The 22,317-nt window shown below is 34.4% G+C and overlaps 1 protein-coding gene across 1 annotated transcript in view; it reads left to right on the plus strand.

Moving 5' to 3' along the window:
* Positions 1-22,317, plus strand: part of LMBRD1 (LMBR1 domain containing 1) — a gene marked incomplete at its 3' end in the record, with an annotated part of 82,331 nt that overhangs the window by 18,685 nt on the left and 41,329 nt on the right. The window contains exons 3-6 of the mRNA XM_084227960.1: positions 609-706; positions 2,675-2,742; positions 12,984-13,072; positions 15,590-15,663. Of these exons, the coding sequence (XP_084084086.1) occupies positions 609-706; positions 2,675-2,742; positions 12,984-13,072; positions 15,590-15,663 (329 nt within the window). The remainder of the gene's footprint in view (positions 1-608; positions 707-2,674; positions 2,743-12,983; positions 13,073-15,589; positions 15,664-22,317) is intronic.

Raw genomic sequence — 22,317 nt, forward strand, 5'->3', positions numbered from 1 at the left:
ACCTTTATCTATCTTGATTTATAGATTAGTTTTATAACATTGCATATTCTAAACATAGACTGGGGAAGTTATTTGTGTGAAAAGGACAGTACAATTATAGCTTTTTTGTTTTTTTCTAACTTGCCAGGAAACTGTCAAGGATACTTGGTTTTAAGTTGGAATGAATACAAAAGTTAAAGTTCATTTAAATAAGATTGTTCACAGATATTTCTTAGTACTGTAGTGAGTATGTAAAAAGAGCTTAACCGATAACTGCCATAATCATCATGGGTGCAATTTTTTTCATTTTTATTACTAAAAATTGCCCATTGCTAACTTGAATTAAGATTTGTTATCTAATAGTACTGTTGGTTTTATTTGCAATGGAAAATAGGCTGATTTGGATACCACATATAAACATAGTTATTGGTATAAAGAATCAGATAGGGGAGCAAATTTGGTTTGTGGAATATGTATATCTAAATATCACTCCTCCATCTCACATGTATATATACACACATACACACACACACACATACATTTGAGATGTAGGTATACACGCATGTATATATATCTTAGTGATCAAGTTCATATATACTCAGAACTCACTCATGTATTTATTCCCACAGCTTTATATTCTGTTATATTATTCTGTGTTTTCTTCTGGATCCCTTTTGTCTACTTCTACTATGAAGAAAAAGATGATGATGATACTAGTAAATGCACTGTAAGTATCTTTACTTTAGAGGTCTCAAGGCAAAAAAATTTGGTTCTTCCTTTTTGACTCTGAATTTATTCTGAAGCAGTGTTGTTTAATGGAAAGAAATATAATGTGAGCCACATGTGAATTTTAAAACTTTCTACTAACCACATTAAAATAAGTAAAAAGAAACAGTTCAAACTACCATATTTCCAGTGCTCAATAGACACTTGTGAATTGTCATTATTGTTTTAGTGTAATTTTAGGGCAGGGATTAGCAAGCTAAAAGGCTAGAAGTAAATGTTTTAGTTTTTGTAGTGGTGTTATCTCTATTGCCAACTACTACACCCTGCTGTTATAGGGTGGAAGTAGCTAGAGACAAAACTTAAAGAGCAGGATGTGATCCACTAAAATAGGAAGTAGATCACAAGTAGCCCACAGGGCCTAGTTTGCTGACTTTTGTTCTAGAGAGTAAAGAAGGAACACTTGCAGATTGTTCTTATTAATCTAGGGTAACACTAATACAGAAACCTGATTAGCATACATGTATGTCCAAACTGTAGACAAATATTAGGTAAGTATTGGTATAAAAATTGTAACTAAATATTGGCAAATAGAATTTGCGGTATCTTAAAAATACATTAATATAGTATAACTGAGTTGGACCTATTTCTCGATTGTATGGGTAGTTTAGAATCAGCATATTTATTATATATAAATTTATATGTAAATTAATATATCAAAAGGAATATATTTTTTGTTTTTTATTGAGTTATAGGAGTTTGTTTTATACCTGTTGGTTTTTATTTTACTTAAATACAAAATTAAATATATCCACTCAAAAGCCAGCATTATGCTTTACCATGCAAACCTTAAAGCATTTAAATTAAAGTCAGGTGCTAGTACATCAACAATATTTTAAATGATTGCCAAAGTAGTAATATACATATTAATAATTTGCTAGAGAAGGGAAAAAAGGTATCTAAATATTAATAAAAATGTCAAAATTATTGTTTGCGAAAACCATATAACTTTGAAAATCCAAGATATGTAAGGAAAGGATGCTGATTACAAATTTGAAGTTAAAAAAACTCAGTGATATATATATGCTTGCTTTATCACTTCTTCTAAAGTGCATCTTCCCTCATCCTTTGGTTGAATTTAAGATTAACCTCCTTACCTTTACTTATAAGTTTTTTCCTAATGACTGTTTCACTCGTTTGTGAACAAATCTTTATCCTTGTGAAGCCTGGATTTTAAATTTTAAAAGGTGTTTTTCAGAGATTTTCTTTAGACTGAGAGGTCTACTTTTTTTTCTAAGTTTTTTTTTTTGAGATTAATTTTTTAATTTAAATTTAGAAATTCCAGCTTTGTGTTTTTCTTTACCCTTGGATTATGGCACCATGCAAAGCATGGATTTAAAGACCTGAATTCCTGGTTTCAAGTCCCTGTTTAATCTCTGAACACATTTCTCACTTAGGGCAAATTATTTAACCTCTTGGCCTCAGCTTCTTCATATGTGAAGTAGGAAAAGAGAATACCTATCTCAGGGTTGTTGAAAATGAAGTTAACATATGTAATATGTTTGAATACTTATATAAATATATGTTATATATAATGTAATAAAATTTTTGCAATTGTTATAACTCATTTTAGTGAATTGGGGTAGAGGACATTATTGTTCTCTGTTTTAGCGAATATTTTATTAAATAGTCTGATGATTTTACTAAAGATGTCAATGAGAATTAATTGTGCATTAGCTGTGCCACTTTTCACAAGGTCTTAACCATTGAAAAGACTTCAAAGTCTAGTGCAGTTTGCAGAATACCTAAGATGTGTCACATACATTTTTTTTTCTTAAGTTTTTTCAACAGTGAACCATCACACAGTTGAATATAAATGTATATTTGATGTGAAAGTGCTGTTACTTTGTAGCATGAGTATTTTATATTTTAAAGGACTTACTAAGTGGTATTTTTTCCCTTTGATATCCAGCAAATAAAAACGGCATTCAAGTATACTTTGGGATTTGCTGTGATTTGTGCACTACTTCTTTTAGTTGGGTAAGTCTTAATTTTTTTCCCCCTCTGAAAATGGAAACAGCATTATTTTAATAATCATAACAATAAAAACAGTCATTCATAAAGTTCTAGGAGAGAATAAAACAAAATGTAAAAGAAAGAAAAAATCAAGTCTCCTTTTGTAGCACCACAATTTACCTTCTTTTCTATGTCATTCTTTTGACTTTTTTTTATGCACACAAATATCTGCAGAATACCCCTCACCCTAAAAAAAAAAAAAAAAAAAAAACACTCTCCATGCTATAGTTTTTCACAAATTTGACTATATTTCATGCACTTTTTGCTAATCTACATGTTAACAAAATGTGGACATCTCTTCAGGATCGTAAACTGTATTGAAAAATGAATGAATGTTGTAGTTCAAAATGGCTGTTACTTTTTTTTTTTTTTTTTTTTTAAGATTTACTTATTTATGCATACAAGAATTGAGGTACAGGCCAGAGATGTGGGGGGGTAAGAGGATTCACCAAAGACAGAGAAGGAACAGAATAGGCAGATTTGAGTGAAATACACTGCTGAGGGAAGCAGTGGGTGAGACAGGAAAAGTCTGCTGTACCATGTGGGTAGCTCCCTGGCCCGAGGATTAAACTCGTGATGCAGTGGTTGCGGATAGCTTCATAGTTTGCATTGTAACCCCTTGCGCCACCAGGGAGGCCCTGTTACTTCTTGTTACTAGTGTATTTGCAACCAATGGTTTGTTTCACTTTTAATATACTTTTTTGTAAAGGAATGTCTGAACTACAACATTTATTCACTTTTCAAATATTTATTAAGTGTCTGTGCTGTTGGGTGATACATTCAGGAAAGGGGTTAGGAGGGTTAAGGCTGCCAAAATGAGTAGGGCATTGTAGACCATTCGTTGTAAGGACTTTGGCATTTATTCTGAGGGATATGGGAAGCCTTAAGCGGTGTTTTGATGTTGTTTTTAATTTAATCAGTGAGTGACAGGAGTGTTGGGCAACTATTGCAATAAACTGGGTTAAGACATTATGGTAACAGTAGTGATTTGATAGTGCCTATTTTTTGGAGAGAAAACCAGCAGGATTTTCTGATAGATCAGATACATAGAGTATGAGAGTATGGAAATTGAGGATGTACCTGGAGTTAATCAAACTGCAAAGTCTGAAGAATATCTCTCTCTCTTGGGATACCAACTGCAACTCTGGGAGGGTTCATAAGACCATCCTCAATTTGGAAATTCTTTAGATGGACTCACAGAACCCACTGGAAGCAATTATATTGATGGTTGCCATGATTATAAAGATACTTACTAAAGTCAAACAAAAAAAGAAATGCATAGGGTAGAATCTGAGAGGATTCCAAATGTGAAGCTTCAGTTGTTATCAAGACATGTTACTTTTCTGACATCAGTATTGGTGATATGCATGGAGTATTGCTGTGCAGGGGAGCTACGTCAACCTTAGTGCTCAGAGTTTTATTGAGACTCTGTTATGTAGGTGTGTCTGATTGATTACCCAATTGACTATTTAGCCTCCAAGTTACCTGACACTATATTAGTCAACTCGCCTCCCACCTACCCCTCTATACCCACCAAACACATGACTGGTCTTTCTGGTGTATCCAGCCCTGCCCTAAACAAAGATATTAATATCAGGTATGTAGATTACCTCCCAGAACCAGGGCAGAGTTCAGACCTCTTTTTGAACTAGGCCAATTTCTTTACCATATCAGAAGGGTGGAGTTGTCGTTGAGAGGAACAAATTGGAAGGAGAAATAGGTTTGGTAGGGGAATAGCAAAAGCTCACTTTGAGTCATGGTAACTTTACTAGGCACTCAGGAATTGAGTTAAGCAACTGGATCAGGCATTAGGAAATACAAGTATTAGTCTCTGTTCTTAATATAAGATAAGTTAAATGATTGCTAAATATTATTCCTTATGCTGCCTCCTGCCTTTCTCAGTATGAGAATTCTTTATAGTTGAATTAATGTCTGATACCAGGTGAGAAGGAATAGCACCTAAAGCACCCATGGAGGTGGATCACTTTGATTCAGGTAGAAGGGAATTGCCACAATTGCTATAAGAGGAATAAAAATAAAAAGAGGTGCAGGTAGGTTGATAGATTTGTTGGGCAAATGAAAGAGTTTCTTTGTTATTGCCTTCTATTTTTTCATTGATAAGGTGAAGTCATTAGCCAGGGTCACTAATACAGGGAAAATATGTGGACTCTTGGACTTCTCAAGTCTGGCTTTTTTGACTAAAAAAATGAGTATTGTTTTGATTGTCCTGGACAGTGTTCTTTTGTTACCTTGTGTAAATATTTGAACAAGCTGTATATTTAAATTATTGACTAAATTATTGAAATTTTCATGTAGATAACATGCTCTTAGTTTCTGTTAAAGTGATGTATTTTTGCTAATAAAATAGTAGATGATTTTGTGGCAGAAAAATGTGATCTAGGATTAACTAATCCATGCAACTTTGGAGCACACGTGTTGGGGTAGGTAGTGTACAAGGTCTTGGGGTTAGAGATATATAGAATCATGACCTCTGTCTTCAAAGTTCACATTGGGGATAGACACAAATAAATCATATGAACTACAATATTTAAGTGCTCTAATAAGTGGTATATGCCACATTTTAATGCTGGAGCAGCAAGTTCCTACTCTGTCTTATACAATCAGGAAGACCTAAGAGGAAGTAATATCTGAATTGAAATTTGAAGGATTGGAACTTGGTCATCAGAAGCTGAAGAAAAAAGACAAATAGCATGTATAGTCTGCTTAGGCCACCATAAACAACAGGTATTTAACTTTCTCACAGTTTTAGAGGTTAAAAGTTTGTCATCTAGCTGCTGGCAAGTTTGGTTTTTGATAAGAATGCTCTTCCTGACTTGTTGCCAATTGTCTTCTTGTAGTGTCCTCACATGATTTTCCTCTTTGCTCTTACTGGGGGAGAAAGTTGACTTCTAGTGTCTGTGCACAGCAATCCTGTTGGATAGGGTACCAACTTTATGAATTCATTTCACTTTAATTACCTCACTAAAGATCCCAAATGCAAATACTTTCACATTGGCAATTAGGGCTTCCATTTTGAGGTGACAAATTCTGTTCATAGCATCCTGCCCTCTGCACTCTCCCCAGATTCATGTCTTTCTCACAAACAAGATGAATTCACTCCATCTCAACAATCCCCATACTATTAACATAGCATCAGTTCTGAGTTCAATATCTGATCTAAATGTCATCTAAATCAGGCATGAGTAAGACCTGAAGTACAATTTATCTTGAGTCAAAATGTGTCTCTAGAGTGAACCTGGGACACCAGACAAGTTCTGAGTGTCCCATATCCAACGGAAGGACAGCCATGATAGACATTTCCATCCTAGAAGAGAGAAATCAGAAATAAATCAGTCCCAAGCAACCTTGAAACCTAGCAAGTAAGTTCCATTAGATCATGAGCTTCAGGAGTACTCATCTTTGGTTGGATGTTCTGCCTCCCAGGAGCACTGACGGGTAGATCACAGGGTCACCATTCTGGCCCCAGGAGCAGTCCTAGTTCTGACTAAAGGTCCTTCCCCTTTAGCTCTTTGCAGCATCTACTTGTCAGTTAAAACTGGGGAGAGGACTCCATCTTCTGAAACTGAGTTGGAAGCAGCCTTGTTAGATAGACCTGTGGTAGGAATGGCAGCCCATATGTTAACAATTATTTTTGGAGCTATTCTTCCATTTTTATAAAGGATAATGCCTACTTTCAGCTGAATAACTCTATCATTTGGTCCTGCAGAATCCCAGAAGTCTCATAACTTTCCTGTGTTTTGTCCATCTTTCTTCCCTTTTGTTCAAATCGGCAGTGTCTCTGCTGTATAATTCTATCTATTCCTGGCTTCTGCTGAGATAGCCGATTAAAGTTCATGGTTCCAACCCATGCTAATTTTATCAAATGCTTGTTCAACCACACTCTTAGTCTTTCTTCTTTTTTGCAATACTGTTAGGCTGGTTGTTAATTGCTTAACAATTCCTTCACTTTCTCTCCTGCTCACACTTACTATAAGTGGTAAGAAGAAATCGAGCTGCTCCTCCAACATTTTGCTTAGGAATCTCAGCAAAATATCGAGTTTCGTATCTTGCAAATTCTACCATCTATTAAGCACTAGAAAACAGTTCAATGAAGTTTTTTGTCACTTTATAACAAGGATCTCCTTTCTTCCAATTTCTAAAAACTCATTCATTGCTGCCACCTCACAGAGCGGCAGCGCTGAGTGGCGCAAAATGAGGTAAAGTTTATTCAGAGTCCAAGTGTGTTGGAACAATGAGAAGCCTAGAGGGGCTGCACAAGGCAGTAATATGCAGTCCATCTGAAGGCAGTCTAGTATTTATTTGAATCTAGTATAAAGGTGGGGCATGTAGGTAGGGAGTGTACATGTGTAGGGGATGTGCTATAGGGGATGTTTCCCTAGGGTAGAGTACCAGGGACTATTGCCTGGAGGGCTCCATTGTTCCTGCTAGTCAAGGCATATTGTAATATCTGGCTGTTTTCAGCAGACACTGGTTTTCCAGTTAGTTCTTCATACCAGTACTTTTGTCCTTGGCGAAATGCTTCCTACCTGACTGTATGCCTAGCTGATAAGCAAGAACGCTGGGTACCAAGACAATAGCCCTGAGAACAAAGAGAGCCCGGGATCCCACTCATTTCCATCTGAGCTCTCACCAGAATGACTTTCAATGTCCACATTTTTTCCTAAGATAAAGATTTTCTCTATAACTCTCCACTTTGCTTCTTTCCATCTGAGCTCTCACCAGAATTACTGTTAGCATCCATATTTTGATCAATAGTCTCTTGAAGCCAATTTAGCATGCACCTCTAAACTCTCCTGATCTTACTAATCACCCAGTCCAACGCCACATTTATAGGTATTTGTTATAGCAGAAGCCTACTTCATGGTACGAAAATCTGTATTCATCTACGTGGACTGCCATAACAAAATAGCATAAACTGAGTAGCTTAAATAGTGGACATTTACTTTCTCATAATTCTGGAGAAAATTTGGTTTCTGGAGAAGGTTTTTGATTTTAGATGGTTGCTTTTGCAGTGTCATATCATGGCCTTTCTCCTCTATGCTAGCAGAGAGACAGATAACTCTAATGTTCCTTCTTTTCTTTATTAAGACATCAGTATCCTCAGATTAGAACCTCACCCTTACTGCTTCATTTCATCTTGATTGTCATCACATTGGGGGTTAAGTCTTTTTTTTTCTTTAGATTTTAGATTTAGATTTTAGATTTATTTATTTAGTTATTTATATAGTTATTTATTTATTTATACAAGCACTGGGTACAGTCAGAAGCGCGGGAGGGTGAGAGAATTCACCAGAGCCAGAGCGGGGAGCAGAGCAGGCAGAAGGACCGAAGTACACTGCTGAGGGGAGCAGCAGGCGGCAGGAGAGGTCTGCGTGCCATGTGGGACCCTCCTCTGCCGCGGACCAGCACAGCGGTAGACTTGCAGGACTGTCTCAGGATTTGAGAAACTGTGAGGATGCTCAAGGAATCGGCGCATAAATGACAGACAGACACACTTCAAGAGTGAAGATCTGAATGTAATTTGCTCAAAATCATCATACACTTTTATACCTATTTTAACAATGGATGATTTCATACAATTTAATTCTTTCTCAGCATAAAATACTTTGTAAGGCATAAGACATTTACTTTATTATTCACGTGCATGTGATCGCTGTTCCATGACATGGCACAGTAAACAATCTCCAGGTACTGAATCTACACAATCACTTTTGCCTACACCGAACAGCATTCTTTAAGCTAGCTTTTCTTGATTCGTATCCCAAAACCACAATGATCAAAAGGCATTAATATTTACCTACTGGCACCTCCTACTTTTAGTAATCACGAGCAATATGTTCTCTACGTAAGCATTTTGATTGGTGTTGTCTCATGTGAGAAGTATTATGATTATTATAAAACTACCATTGCCACACACTATTTTCTTTATCATGCATTTCCTGAAACTGATTGTACACATGTAAGGAAAAGGCAAAGTAAGTGAAAAAGTAGTATGATTATAGACAGGTTGCTAGGTTGCTACTTATTCTGAAACAATGGCTATCTGACTAATGGTAAAACTGCTTTGTCGGTAATTCCATTAGGCTTGTTTGCAGGTGACGTTCTTAGCAGCCTTGTTTCCATCAAAGGAGGGGTTAATTACTGCGGGCTTGTTGCCTAAATTAGGCTTATAGGCATGTGGACCTTGTTTGATCTGAACGCCAAAGTTTATCATAATAAAGCCCCTCGGGGACTGCGCCTGTCTTAGGTTGTCAGGAGTCACAGACATGAGGCTGGCCAGTGCCTTCTTTAGTCTGCCCCTGATCTTACCCGTCATTGACTGTCCAGTCCAGCGCACAGGGGAAGGGGGTCTTACTCACTCTGATGTGTCTGAGTGAAAGCCTCCCACTTTCCAGTAAATTCACTGGCGTTCAGCGGCAGAGGCTGCCGCACTCCTCCGGTGGCCAGGGAGCAGCTGGGGATTGAACCTGCGCTGCTGAGGCTGCGGGCAGCCTCGCAACCCAGCACTCAACCGCTGCGCCACCGGGGAGGCCCTGGGGTTTAAGTCTTTGACATTTGAACTTGGAGGGTGTGGGGAGGGACATAGGTGGACCAATAACATAAAGTCATTGAGCTGAACTTAGCATGCAGTATTCCAAGAGTGACGTAAAATTATCATGTAAATTTAAACACTCCTCCTTCTTCGTACCAAAATAAAAAAGTAAGAATGATCTTTCAGGTGTATGTGTGGGCAAGTGGCAAGCCGTGACATTAGCCAGCTAGGTATACTGGGTCTTATGTACAATATTCAAGAAATTTTGAGTTTCATCCTCAAAATCCTCAAAATCCTCAAAATGAAAAACAGTGAAGAATATGTATTTGTGTGTGTGTGAATGTATGAGAGCAAACATGTATCGATTTGTTTTAATTTAAGAGTTACAGCACTCCCGAGGGCTTCATTGAAATGGACATTTGAGTGTTGGATTGGAATAGTGAATTGTAAGTGGTAGAATAAAATAGGTTACCATTGCAATAGTTCAGTTAAGAAATAAGGATCCATGGGGCCTCCATGGTGGCACAAGGGATTAAGTGTCAGCACTATGACGCTATCCACAGCCACTGCAGCATGAGTTCTATCCCTGGCCAGGAAGGTGACCCACATGGTGCAGCAGACCTCTCCTGTCTTGCCCTCTGCTCCCCTCAGCAGTGTATTTCAGTCAGTCTGCCTATTCTGCTCCCCACCCTGTCTCTGGTGAATCCTCTCACCCCCTGCATCTCTGACCTGTACCCCAGTTCTTGTGTGCATGAATCAATCTTTAAAAAAAAAAAAGAAATGAGGATCCGAACTAAAGCAGTTACATAGAAAAAAGAGAAGAAACAATTAAGCTATTTGAAAGATAAGTATGACTTGATTTGGTGATTAAAATCTAGGAAGTGAAAATCTAATTTTCAGTTCTGCTGATTTATTTCAATTTTGTATCTGTTGAAATTTGTTTGCCTTTCCTTTAATACATGGATAATCTGTATTAAGCTAATTCAGTGAGTCAGATTGGGTATAAGATGTCTTTACTAAACAATTTTACAGTTTTAATATTTTCAGAAGTGTTGAGGGAAAAATAATCTTACTGGACTCTCCCGTGCAGTTTTGTGTTTCTTTGGAGGCTGAGTTTCTCCTATTCAGGTTTTTTGTTTTTTTTTTTTAAGATTTATTTATTTTTGCATACAAGAGCTGGGGTACAGGCCAGAGGTGTGGGGGGTGAGAAGATTTACCAGAGATAGAGTGGGGAACAGAACAGGTGGACTGACTGAAATACACTGCTGAGGGGAGCAGTGGGCGAAGACAGGAGAGGCCTGCCGCCCCATGTGGGTTGCTCTCTGGCGGGCCGGGGATCGAACTCATGATGCAGAGACTGCAGATGGCTTCATAGTGTGGTGTTTACCCCTTTGCAGTGCTTAACCCTTTGCGCTACCAGGGAGGCCCCTGATTCAGTTTTTTGAGAGGAACTGAGATTAAGAAAATGTTAGTATCTTTCCATTACACATACCTCATTATCCATAACTCTTGGTTACTTTAGTGTCATCACCATGTAGTAAATGCTTAATAATTTTATTAACTGCTGCCTCCTCATAAAAACTGATTTATCTGTATTCTCAACTATAATTTCATTTATAGATCTTTGTCTACAAGCCTGATGGTTGGCCAGTGCATGTCGTTTCCTCCTTTTGGCTATTAAAAAGTTACAGTGCTTCTATGCCTGTCAGCTGCTGCTCTGCTTTTGAGTCTTCTTCCCTCATACCAGGTTCATTTGAAGGGTAACCCCTAGTTCACCAGGTCCCTCCAGAATTACAGCCAGGGGCTGTGCCAATTGATTTGTGCCTTTGCACATTGACTGCTATGAATATTACTGCTCAGGATCTGTAGATATATTAGTTATAGCTCTTGTGAGTTCTGTTTTTTATGGATGTTCCTCTTAGTTCATATAAAAATATTTTAGGTCTAATTCTTAGATTATAAAATCCCAGTGACAAAGGAGCTGTGGAATCTGCTTTTGTTATTAGTTCCTACCTAAAATAATAGTGCTAAAATGTTAACTCTGTTGTATAGCTTTAATATAAATATTTTCTTAAAGTCATTTTGACAATAGTTTGGGCTACTCAACCTTTAACAAATATTTTTGTTTTTCTTTGGACTTACAAAATTTCCTTTGGTGTTATTCTCATTAAATTTGAACTGCTAAGTAGTAACCCTGCTTTGAACATGAATATGTCATGAAGAGAAAGAGTTACTTATCTTCTACCACTGGGCAGTCCTCTGACTACCTAAAACTGATGTTGATATTGATATATTTTCAGATAGTTATAATCTGTATTTCTATTTAATTGATCATCTGCTCTATAGATGAAATTTTGTATAACAGTTTTTTTTCATTATTCACAGAGTTGCTGATTCCCAGCTGAGTACAAAAAATACTTTCTAGAAAATATTTTTGTTCAATTGCTAATTAGTTAATGTCGTTACAGAAGTCTAATATGCAAGTTTTTTATTCCATCATACTACTTTCATTATTTTTTATTACAAATGGAGCAACAAATGAGTTTTTTACATTTATTGCTCTATTTTTTCTTTTAAAATAGTGAGAATTTGCCAAGATACAGAAGAATGTAGTCAGCTGATGTGTGGAGATAGTTTGAAACTTAAATGACCTTATGACATGATTGGCCCATCTTTTTATATAAATGAAAAGCGTCAGTAATGCCAAGGAGTAAATGCTTTTAAAATTAAAAATAAGTAGAATTACTCTATTTTACTTACATGCATTATCAGAGCAGATACCCTGATATATTGCCAAACTTATTCAGTATTTCCTTTTTTTAAGAGGAAAGATCTTATTGATTTACTAACAGTTAATAGGGTAGAATGGAAATAGAATAAGCTGTTTCTGGCATTCATATTTGGTTCCCCATATATACAATTTAAGGGATACCCAGCCCATTACCTTAATCTCTTCATTGTCTTCTTTGTTTATTTGGGCTAGATAATAAAGTAACTATCTTATCTCTTGATATATCCATCATTCAACCCATCTGTCTTTCTATTTGTTTCTGTCTATCATCAATTCTGTCCTTTATTTTCTCCACTTTAAGCTCTTGGAGCAAGTTGTAGCAAGCTAGCTATCTCTGTTATTTCTAAGGTATGCCCTTCAACTGTGGATTGAAAAAAATAGAAACTACTTTTATTATGTCTGCTGCTTAGAACCTTGAAAGACAGAAAAATACTAAGAAGAATGTAAAAAACCATTTCTAATCGTAAACCAGATAGTAATTGTTTATTCTGATATATTTTCTTTCTGTTATTTCGTATGCATATTGAAATCATTCTTTCTGGTCTTTTCTATGCATATTGAAATCATTTTATAAATATTATGTATATGTACTTTATATGTATATTTTTACTCTGTTCTGATTTTATAGAGAGATTATTGATCTTTTTTTGTACAGTGGACCTTTTTCACCATCTCTGGCCTATGATTCCTCAAAACATTTTTTAAAGCAAAACCAAATAGGATTACAAAGCAAATTGATTACACTTAATAAAACTATTAAATCATATTTGTGTTTAGTGAACCCATAGGTGAGAAACTTCTCACATCCCTGCATACATGGTGCAGCTTTTATTTATTAATTCTTTATTTTCTCCTTTTTAGTGCTTTTGTTCCATTGAATGTTCCCAATAACAAAAATTCTACTGAGTGGGAAAAAGTGAAATTCCTCTTTGAAGAACTTGGAAGTAGTCGTAAGTGTTAAAACAGATCTATCCATAATAGTTCATATTTCATGAACCTTCCTTTGTAATTTTTCAAGGAGTCTTTTTTACTCTTAATAATTTAATCTCACAGTTGTTTAGGTTATGATTGAAAGTATGCTAGACAAATTAGGAATTGTGTTACATCTAGCAATATAACTACTATATAGCAAGTTTCTTGGTTTTCAGCATAAAATTATGTTGAAAGAAAAATTGATCTTCAAACTATTTTAACAGCAAAGACTTATAATTTCTGTGTATACTTTGATTCACTTAGAATAATGTAGAGTAATATGTTAAATATGCTAGATACATTGATTTTAATTTTTAACTAATGAGAGAACCTTACACTGGTGTTTGATTATGATTAGTCTTTGTGTGGAATATATAAATTGCAGTGTTCTCATGTGAATATAATCATTATTATTAACTTACTTACCTCACCAAAATATTTTGGAATTGCTTTTCCAGAAGTTATCTTTAATATAATCAAGGTTTAACTAAATCTAGGAAAAAATAATAGGCAATTTTAGGAGTTTAGGTTAAGAAAGTTGCTTATTAAAAAATGCCATTGACATTAGAAACTGATACCAAGTAAGAATTTGTACCTTACTACTCAGAATTTCATCAGAACATAGTAACTTTACTTTCAAAGAACCTATAACACTTCCTTATAAATATTATGCTAGACTTCTTAAAGCTTTTGTATTTATTCTTTTTAATAGTTACTGTACATTCTTTGATCAGCACTTTTTCTTTACTCAGATACAGTATTAAATGATGATAAATTAAATATTGGCCTCTTTGCTGTATAACTTCTTAATTTTCTTGCTTCCCACTTAAGATTTCATCTTGTAAATTGAGGCCCATTAATATCTTGCTGATACTATCAAGAATAAGGATAGTAGGTCTGGCATCTACAAACACTGGACTGGCAGGATTTATGTACCTGATCTTATTGCTGAGAAATAAATTGCTTCTTTTCTTGTAGTTATCTCCTTCCGGTCTATTAAGTATTCTATCCTAAACATGATTTTATAAATTATATTTATCTTTCAGTATTAGTAAACTTGAGTCAGTGCTTATATTGGTAGCATTTTTCTAATATCTGTAATCTTGTTCTCTTTGGTCTTAAAATTACTATTTTTTAAATCTCAAATCTTAAATACCATAACCTAGAGTACATTTCACTTATCACTATTAGTAATACTGACTTTTTGATTGGCCAAATAAATTAGCATAATACTCCATTTTATCAGTTCTAAGATGCAGCTTTTTAACAATTATTTTCTCATTTTGGATTGTATTTTATAAGAGGTAATACCTTAAAATTGCTGCCAGCCAAAGCCAGATCTTTCCTAGTTATATAAATATCTTCTGTTGATACTTCTAATAAGATCAAGCAAGAAACATCAAAATGTTTTTATTGATAAAATATAGTGATAATACTATATATTGATAAAATATAGTATAGTAGTTAAAACAAATTCAAGTTTAAAAATTTGTCGTGTGTGATTTGTGAATTTGCTAATGATAGTCTCTATGTGTTATATAAAACAGACGTGTGTTTTAAGTATATCATTCTTACTATTATTCATGAAAAGATTAATATTGATAGATTAATAAAAAAAATTTGGTCATATAGGACCTGCATTTAAGCTAAATTAGGTAGTAAATCCTATTGGTCCCATATTAAAAACTAGAAAAATTTGTATTACATTTAAGAATGTTTAGATTTTATGTAGTATTGCATGGCATAATCTGGCATATTTATTTGAAAGTTATTCCTGCCCTTCACTAATTGGCCTGCCATTAAGTAGTTTTCTAAATCTAGCTTGTTTATATATGGTATTATTGTTATTTTCTGCCAACTGGGCAAGAAATCCCACTGATTTTAATTTCAGACCATGTATTAAAAGATTATTTGAGGGCCTCCCCTGGTGGCTTAGCGGTTGAGTGCTGGGCTACGAGGCCAGTTCGTTCCCCGGCTGCTGGGGATGGTCCCACCAAAAAATAAATAAATAAATAAAAATAAATAAAAAGATTATTTGAAAATTAAGAACAGAGAAACTGGGAGTATCAAGATAGAGGAGAGAGGAAGAAAGAGTTAAACTCAGTGGCTTTCCTATGTAATATTATTTCTCAAGGTTTGACAATGAGAAAGTCTAGGAATTTTTTTGGTCACCTTTTAAACATCTGATATTTTGCTGATTTCTTTTTCGACTCAATAGTGAGGTAGTATATTCTGCTTTGATTTTAAGAGGTGAAGAGAAGAAATCTTAATCGAAAAGATCTTTTATAAATCAGTTTGTGAAGAGCCCTTTAAAAACTTTTCTCCATTTGGAGTTAGCATTTCATGGATGACTTAATACATGTTGAGTTTATTTTTTTGGAATGTATAAGAAGCCCAAATTTTATATTTTTAAATTGATTTGTTGAATATAAACATTGGGATAATACATGTATAATATACATATACCCTTTTACAGCATTTTTCTTCCTTTGCAGATGGTTTAGCTGCATTATCATTTTCCATTAGTTCTTTGACCTTGATTGGAATGTTGGCAGCTATAACTTACACAGTAAGTGTAATGGTGATAATTGACCTAAAATTAAAGATTTACTCTATGAAGCATTTTAATATTTAAATCTTAGATATTCAATTTAATTCTGTTTTCCTCTTTAGTATTTTGGTGTTTTCTTCATTTTTCTTGAGTTTTGTTTACTTAAAAGGAGAGTTAAATTTCAAGTACTTAGTAACATTTTATCTATATTTGTGAAGTTTAGTATTTAGAAACAAAAATTGTAACTTGTGAATCTTGAAGGTGGTTCTTCACTATGCAGTAGTAGATTTAATGATTTATAAGAATAGTAGAACTTGGAACCATAGATAAATATTTGTTAATGATTGAGCAGATTTATCTTACTTGGGGATGTATGGTTTTTAAAATCAGTTATTTTACATAACTTAGTATTTCTCTATTATCTGTAATCTAATATTATACTGTATATAATCCAGTTTCATACTTTCAGAGACTGATTTATTTTTAATCTTTCTGGAAATGGTAAGATAGGAATTGTAATAAAACTTGTGTACAAACTGCCCTTGTGCTTAAATTATAGAAGAGAAACCAGTAATAAATGTTTCTTGCCTCCCTCCTAAAAGAGAGTTAATACAGGAAACTTTAAATTATCTGGAACCTTTGAAATTAATGTAGTTTAAATTAAAGCATCTTGATTCTTGCAAAGATGGATTATCATGAAAACCTCTTTGAATATTGCTCCAATATATCTTCAATATAAAAGAAATTGGCTATTAGTGTGGTAGCAGAGTCTAATTTTGTTACATAATTATTCAAGGATCATAATATATAATAAAAGAAGTCTAAATTGTTTGCATTTTGATAGCTTTCAGGTGCTTCCTTGGATACTCTTTTATTCATTGCCATTTTGGTTTTTTTCATGTATTAGTATAGAAGGACTTTGTTATGTGATATCAATATTACTGGGTAAGTATCCTTCCATATGTGTATTATATATAAGTTGTTTGTTTTTTAAGAGGCCATCACAAGTTAACAAAGTAAGAGTTAGACCTAAATTCTAATTGCTATTTTGGGGTCTGATTTGTTATGTTAATCTTGGGTTTGTCTTTTAACTTTCCTGTATCAGTGTTTTCCCATTAAATTAGAATTAAAAAATGCCTTTTAGGGATTTTTGAGGTCGTGCTTTCAAGATTATAAGGAAATGAGACTACAGAAGTTGATGAAAGATCAGTCAGGAGAAAGACATGAAAAGGAGAAAGCCAATATGTAAAGGCAACGTCAAGAAACTCAAAGGGTCTGAGGAATTAGCCTACTTGCAATCTGCTATAGTTTCATGGATGTTGGCTGAAGATGCAAGACTTCTTGGTCAGAAACAAGGAACTTTTTTATTATTTATAGCAATGCTAGTAGCTATCGGATCAGCATTTTCTCCGAGTTCCAATTTCCAGTGGCAATGTGAAGAGTACCAGATAAGACTTTCATATAAAAGAGGAACCTTGCACTTAGGGAAGCTGAATCTTTTATAATGGACAGTAAACATGCCTGCTTTTTGCTTCTAATTTTTGTCCTTCAAAGTTATTTTATACAGATGTCCTTGAAAAAATTGCACAAAAATGGGCAGTCAGTGCTTGACTTTGCAAAATATACAGAAATGAGGGACTCATAGAGAATTGTTTTTCAATGGTCAAATAGTAGATGCTATGAAGAAAAATAAGGCAAGTAAGGCAATAGAGGAAATTGATTTTTTTCTTAAAGCTCAGGAGTGGATTCTTTCACATTTGCAAAAAGATTTGAGTGAAGTGAAAGCCAGTCTTGAGAGAAGAAGTAAAATTCCTGAGATAGGGACCCACAGGCTGTATTCAAAGAGGCAAAGTCATTGTAACTTCAGCACAGTTAATAAGGGGAGAGAATGGCAGACGTTTAGAAATAGTTAGAGGCCATGTTATGTGGAGCCTTATACATCATTATTTGGATTTTAGATTTTATTCTAATTGAGTTTGGAGGTCATTGAAGGGTTTTAAGTGGAAACAGGGACTAACATTTTAACAGTATTACTCTGATGACTGAATTAAATAAGCTGTGTGGGTGTGGAATAAAGGGGATGGGAAAAAGAAAAATCTGAAATTATGAAACTCTTTGAAGAAGACAGAGTTTCCCTATTGGAACGGTATTTACAATATGTAAAAAATATTTTGAATGATTACCATATCTTCTATTTTTCAAATTGAAACTGAAAATTATTTTGCAATCAGTTAAACGAAATATCATAATTATGCCTGTGATTGTTGTGTTTGGTTTTATAGTGAAGCTCTTTTACTTTAAATCAAACACAATAATCATTCTAGAATGCAGAGGGCTGGGTTGAAGAGAGGATCTTCTGATTGTGGTCAGGCTGTGAACCAGAAACGTGAAGACATGGTGACTAGATAGAGGGGTACCACTTCCGCTAGGACCAGCGGAGAGTGTCTAATATAACAATATGTTAAGAGTAGAGTATTAACACTAACTTTATGTATTTTCTTATCACCTTACTGGAGGGGCTTAAATGTGAATCTCTTATGAGTCTAAGGGTTCTTTGAACTACTTAACTAAGTTTCGTTATCTCTAAAATTAGAATAATACTTAATGAAGTTGTGAGAATTTAATTAAACAATTCAAATTGTTTTAGCATCTATCAGCTACTCAACAAATAGTTACTAGTAGCTCAAGTCATTTGAATAGTCATGGTTTCATATGGTTTGGACTATAGTTCCCACCTCTTTTCTCCAGCTGTTAAAGTAAACCAGATGCTGAAGGTAGTTGTATCATGATCAGTGAGAATGTGGATTATGAAAAGATGAGTGAGTCAGAAGCATTCACAGTACATGGTGATTACTTTTAGGGTGTGTGAATAGACAAATAGCATTTAAATAGTATTACAGACAAATCAAATCTCATTGGTTAATAGTACTGATTATCTGTTTGCAGATGCAAGCTTTCTATATTATTACTAAAAAGCTTAAGAATTGAATTTTTCATCTATTGAGGGCATGGAAGGGCTATAGTATATATTCTTGGGACATAGAAGAGGTTTAATTTAAACTAAAGTTATGGAAAGTTGATACTTTATATAGTACTTTAAAGATAATATCATGTCTGTTACAGAATCTGTAACTGTTCGTATTGACAGTTTTTACAATGTATGTGTCCATCAATTGTGAATTTCTTGGATATGCATTATTTAGTTTAGAAACTAGATGATTATTTAAACTTTATCAAGATTATCTACTGAATCATATACAAAGAAATAGCCAAATAATCAGTTAGTCAATTTTAGGAGAAAGCTGTCAAACAGTTTATTAATTTGCCTTTCATTTTCAATTTAAAATGAAAAGAAATCTGATGCTTTTTAAGTTTAAAATAATGAAGCCTCTACAGACAAATATTTATGTAGATGTTTTAATTTTTTGGTGCCACCAAGTGGGGGAATGTTGAATAATTATGTTTTCATATAAAATGTTTCATATGCACCACTGAAGCACCTATAGAAAGCAGTGACTAGTCACTTTTATTATATATACTCATTGTTGAAAAACTGAATGTCTTCTAGTATGTTTATGAATTTTATGTGCATGCTGTTATGCTAATCTATATGTATATTTGAGATTATGAAAGAAAATAAAATTGAAAAAGATTCAAAATTTATTAAAAATCAGTTTTAATAATCTTTGAGAATAGAAGTCACCTTCAAAGATCAACTTTCTTGGCCTTCAATGTGATGCTATATTTCTTTGAATTTGTGTCACTGATTTTAAGATGCACTGTTATTTTATATACCACTGTAAGAAAAATATTCATGCCCATGCTCTCTTACAATTTTTATTTCATATTTAGTGAGAGAAATTTCTTAGATTTATGTAAATACTTCAAAAATTATATCCGTGGCTATGTGCATAATAAGGAAAATATGAGTAAAATAAGTTGGAGAGGTGTTCCTGAACTCAACATTTTGAGTATGACTCTTCTGAATTAGTTTTTGAATTGGTTATTCATGACCATGTTTTACTATACAGTATCTTTTATGCTGTGAGAGAATTGATTGATGGTGCAGCTTTTCCTGAGTGCTCTTCTCTTTAAGTTGTGCTAACATATCCATTGTGTACAAATTTAAGCTGTTGTTTTGTTCTTGTTTTTTATCTTGCCATGTAAAAGACAATCTTTTTGTGTTTATCTCAGTGAAAATGGTTTCTATTTTGACTAACTTCCTTTCTTAAGCTCAGAAAGTACTTCACTGTTGCTTTGCAAGAAAATAACAATAATGCTTATTATTCCAATGAACCTTTTTTCTTTTTCTCCTTACATGTTTTTGTTTCATAATCAAATCATAATGCTATCTTATAAGACATTTTAAATTATAGTTAAACTCATTCATTGTGCCTAGAATGCATGTACCTAAGTGAAGAAGTAACTATACTGTATCCAGCTATGACCAAATCAGTTAATAGGCTGGTAATGACAACTATGTCGTGATTTATACCTAGCCAGTGATTTATAAGATGTATTCAAATATCACTGATGTTAAATGTGAGAAAATACTGTATGTGTTTCAGAATCAGTGAATACTTAAGAGATATCTTAATTGAACACGTTATAAATTATTTCACTAGTTATAGCAGCATATTTGTGTTTGAGTAATAGGTGTCACAGATATGTACAGCACATGTATTCATTCTAGGCAGTTCTTGGTATTGACTCTTTGCTGTAATCCAAGGTTCATATGATGCAAATCATCATGCTAGTTAAAGGTGATATGTAGGGAAAAGGGCAGCATAAAAAGGAATTAGAAATGTTTGTAGTTTATGTGTACTCTTTCAAAACATTTTGTGAATATAGATGGTAACTTATAATTGGAAATAAAATTAGAGTCAATTATGACTGACCTAGAAGGAAGTAACCTCTTTAGTCTTGTTGATTTTCTGCTAATTCACTAGAGGGCAGTAGTAAGCAATAAAAGTTTTGTATTTCTGAAAATGGATAGTCTTTTACAATGTTTCCGAACAAGTCAGATGAGTGTATAAAGATCATAAAGTTGTAATGATTAATTTTTGGTATAATGTGTCACATCAGGTTTATTATAATCTAAGTATTACAGTTCAATATTCTGATAAACAATGAAACTTAAAAATGCAATCCCAAAATTAAATAAATAAATAAATAAAAATGCAATCCAAATATAAGCTAAAAGCTAGGTAACCAGACAGTGCACTTGTTTCTGTGCTTCCTTCAAAATTAAAAATTCACAAAAAAGTTGTTGTAGTCTTTTTTTAAAAAAAAGATTTATTTATTTATGTAAGAACCAGGGTACAGGCCAAATGTGGAGGAGGATGAGAAGATTCACCAGAGACAGAGCAGGGAACAGAACAGGCAGATTGACCGAGGTACACTGCTGAGGGGAGCAGCATGCAAGATAGGATTGGTCTGCTGTGCCATGTGGGCTCCTCCCCAGCTGGCCAGGATCAAACCCGCGCTGCGGAGGCTGCAGACAGCCTCACAGAGCTGCGCTCAACCGCCTGCTCCAACAGGGAGGCCAAAGTTGTTACATTCTTGTCCCATTTTACCATGAAATGTTCTCAGGATCCAGGCCACATATTTTTATTTTCTAAAATGTTTTAAGCCATTTAGGAATTCTAATAAATACATGAATTTTAAATAAGGAGTAAGTTCATATGAATAAAGAGCTCTTTCTTTGATTAAATATTATCTTAGAGGAATTTTCTTATCAATTTTAATAAGTGTTTGTACTTGCAATAAAGATAGGAGGAAAACGAATTAAGACCTAGTTCAAGGTCAGTATCAAGTAGTCTACCACAGTGGCTGATGAATCTGTTATTTTCTGGGTGAATCTGATTAGCCAAGTTCAGCAGATCTAGTGATAAAACAATTATGTGCAGACCAGTAGTGTTAATGTACAATGTTCCGTTCTATAATTGACTTATTAGTAAGGTACATTTACAGGTCAAGAAAGGCTTCTCAGATGTGGTGTAATTAAGCTGAGACCTGAAAGGCACTGAAATTTGCTAATGAAGTCCAGTAAGATGATAGGCATTCTAGATGAGGGCACTGCGTGTACCAAGGTACATCCATAGTATGGATGCTTAGAAAGCTTGAAGTAGTGTAAAAGTGGAGTGTTTCAAGAACAGCAAACAATTCAAAGGCATGAGATATGATTGGTAGGGATCAGGTTGTGAAAGCTGTGTATGCCAGGATTAGATAATTAGAGTCTGCTTATAAGACAGTAATTTTGGGACTGACTCTGCTCAATTCTGCTTTCTTCCTTACCTAGTGCTTCCTGGTCAGCCAACATGGCTAATGTGGCCTAACCCAAGCTATTCAGTGTCCTAAGTCCTGCCTGCATCAGCATGAATGAGCTGAAGAAAGCATATAGAAAGTTAGTCAAGGAATATCATCCTGATATGATAAATTCAACGAAATAAGCTTTGCCTATTAAGTACTATCAAATCCTGAGAAGTGTGAGTTATGACAAATATGGAGATGAAGGGCTTCAGGAAGGCAGTGGTGGAGGTGGTGGCATGGATGATGTGTTCACACATTTTTGGTGTAAGATTGTTTGACTTCATGGGCATTCAGCGTAGAAGTCAAAATGGCAGAAGAGATTAAACAATTTATAGAAATTAATGGGACAAGAATATAACA

The sequence above is a fragment of the Talpa europaea genome (assembly GCF_964194135.1).
Source record: "Talpa europaea genome assembly, chromosome: 2".
NCBI classification, from domain to species: Eukaryota; Metazoa; Chordata; class Mammalia; order Eulipotyphla; family Talpidae; genus Talpa; species Talpa europaea.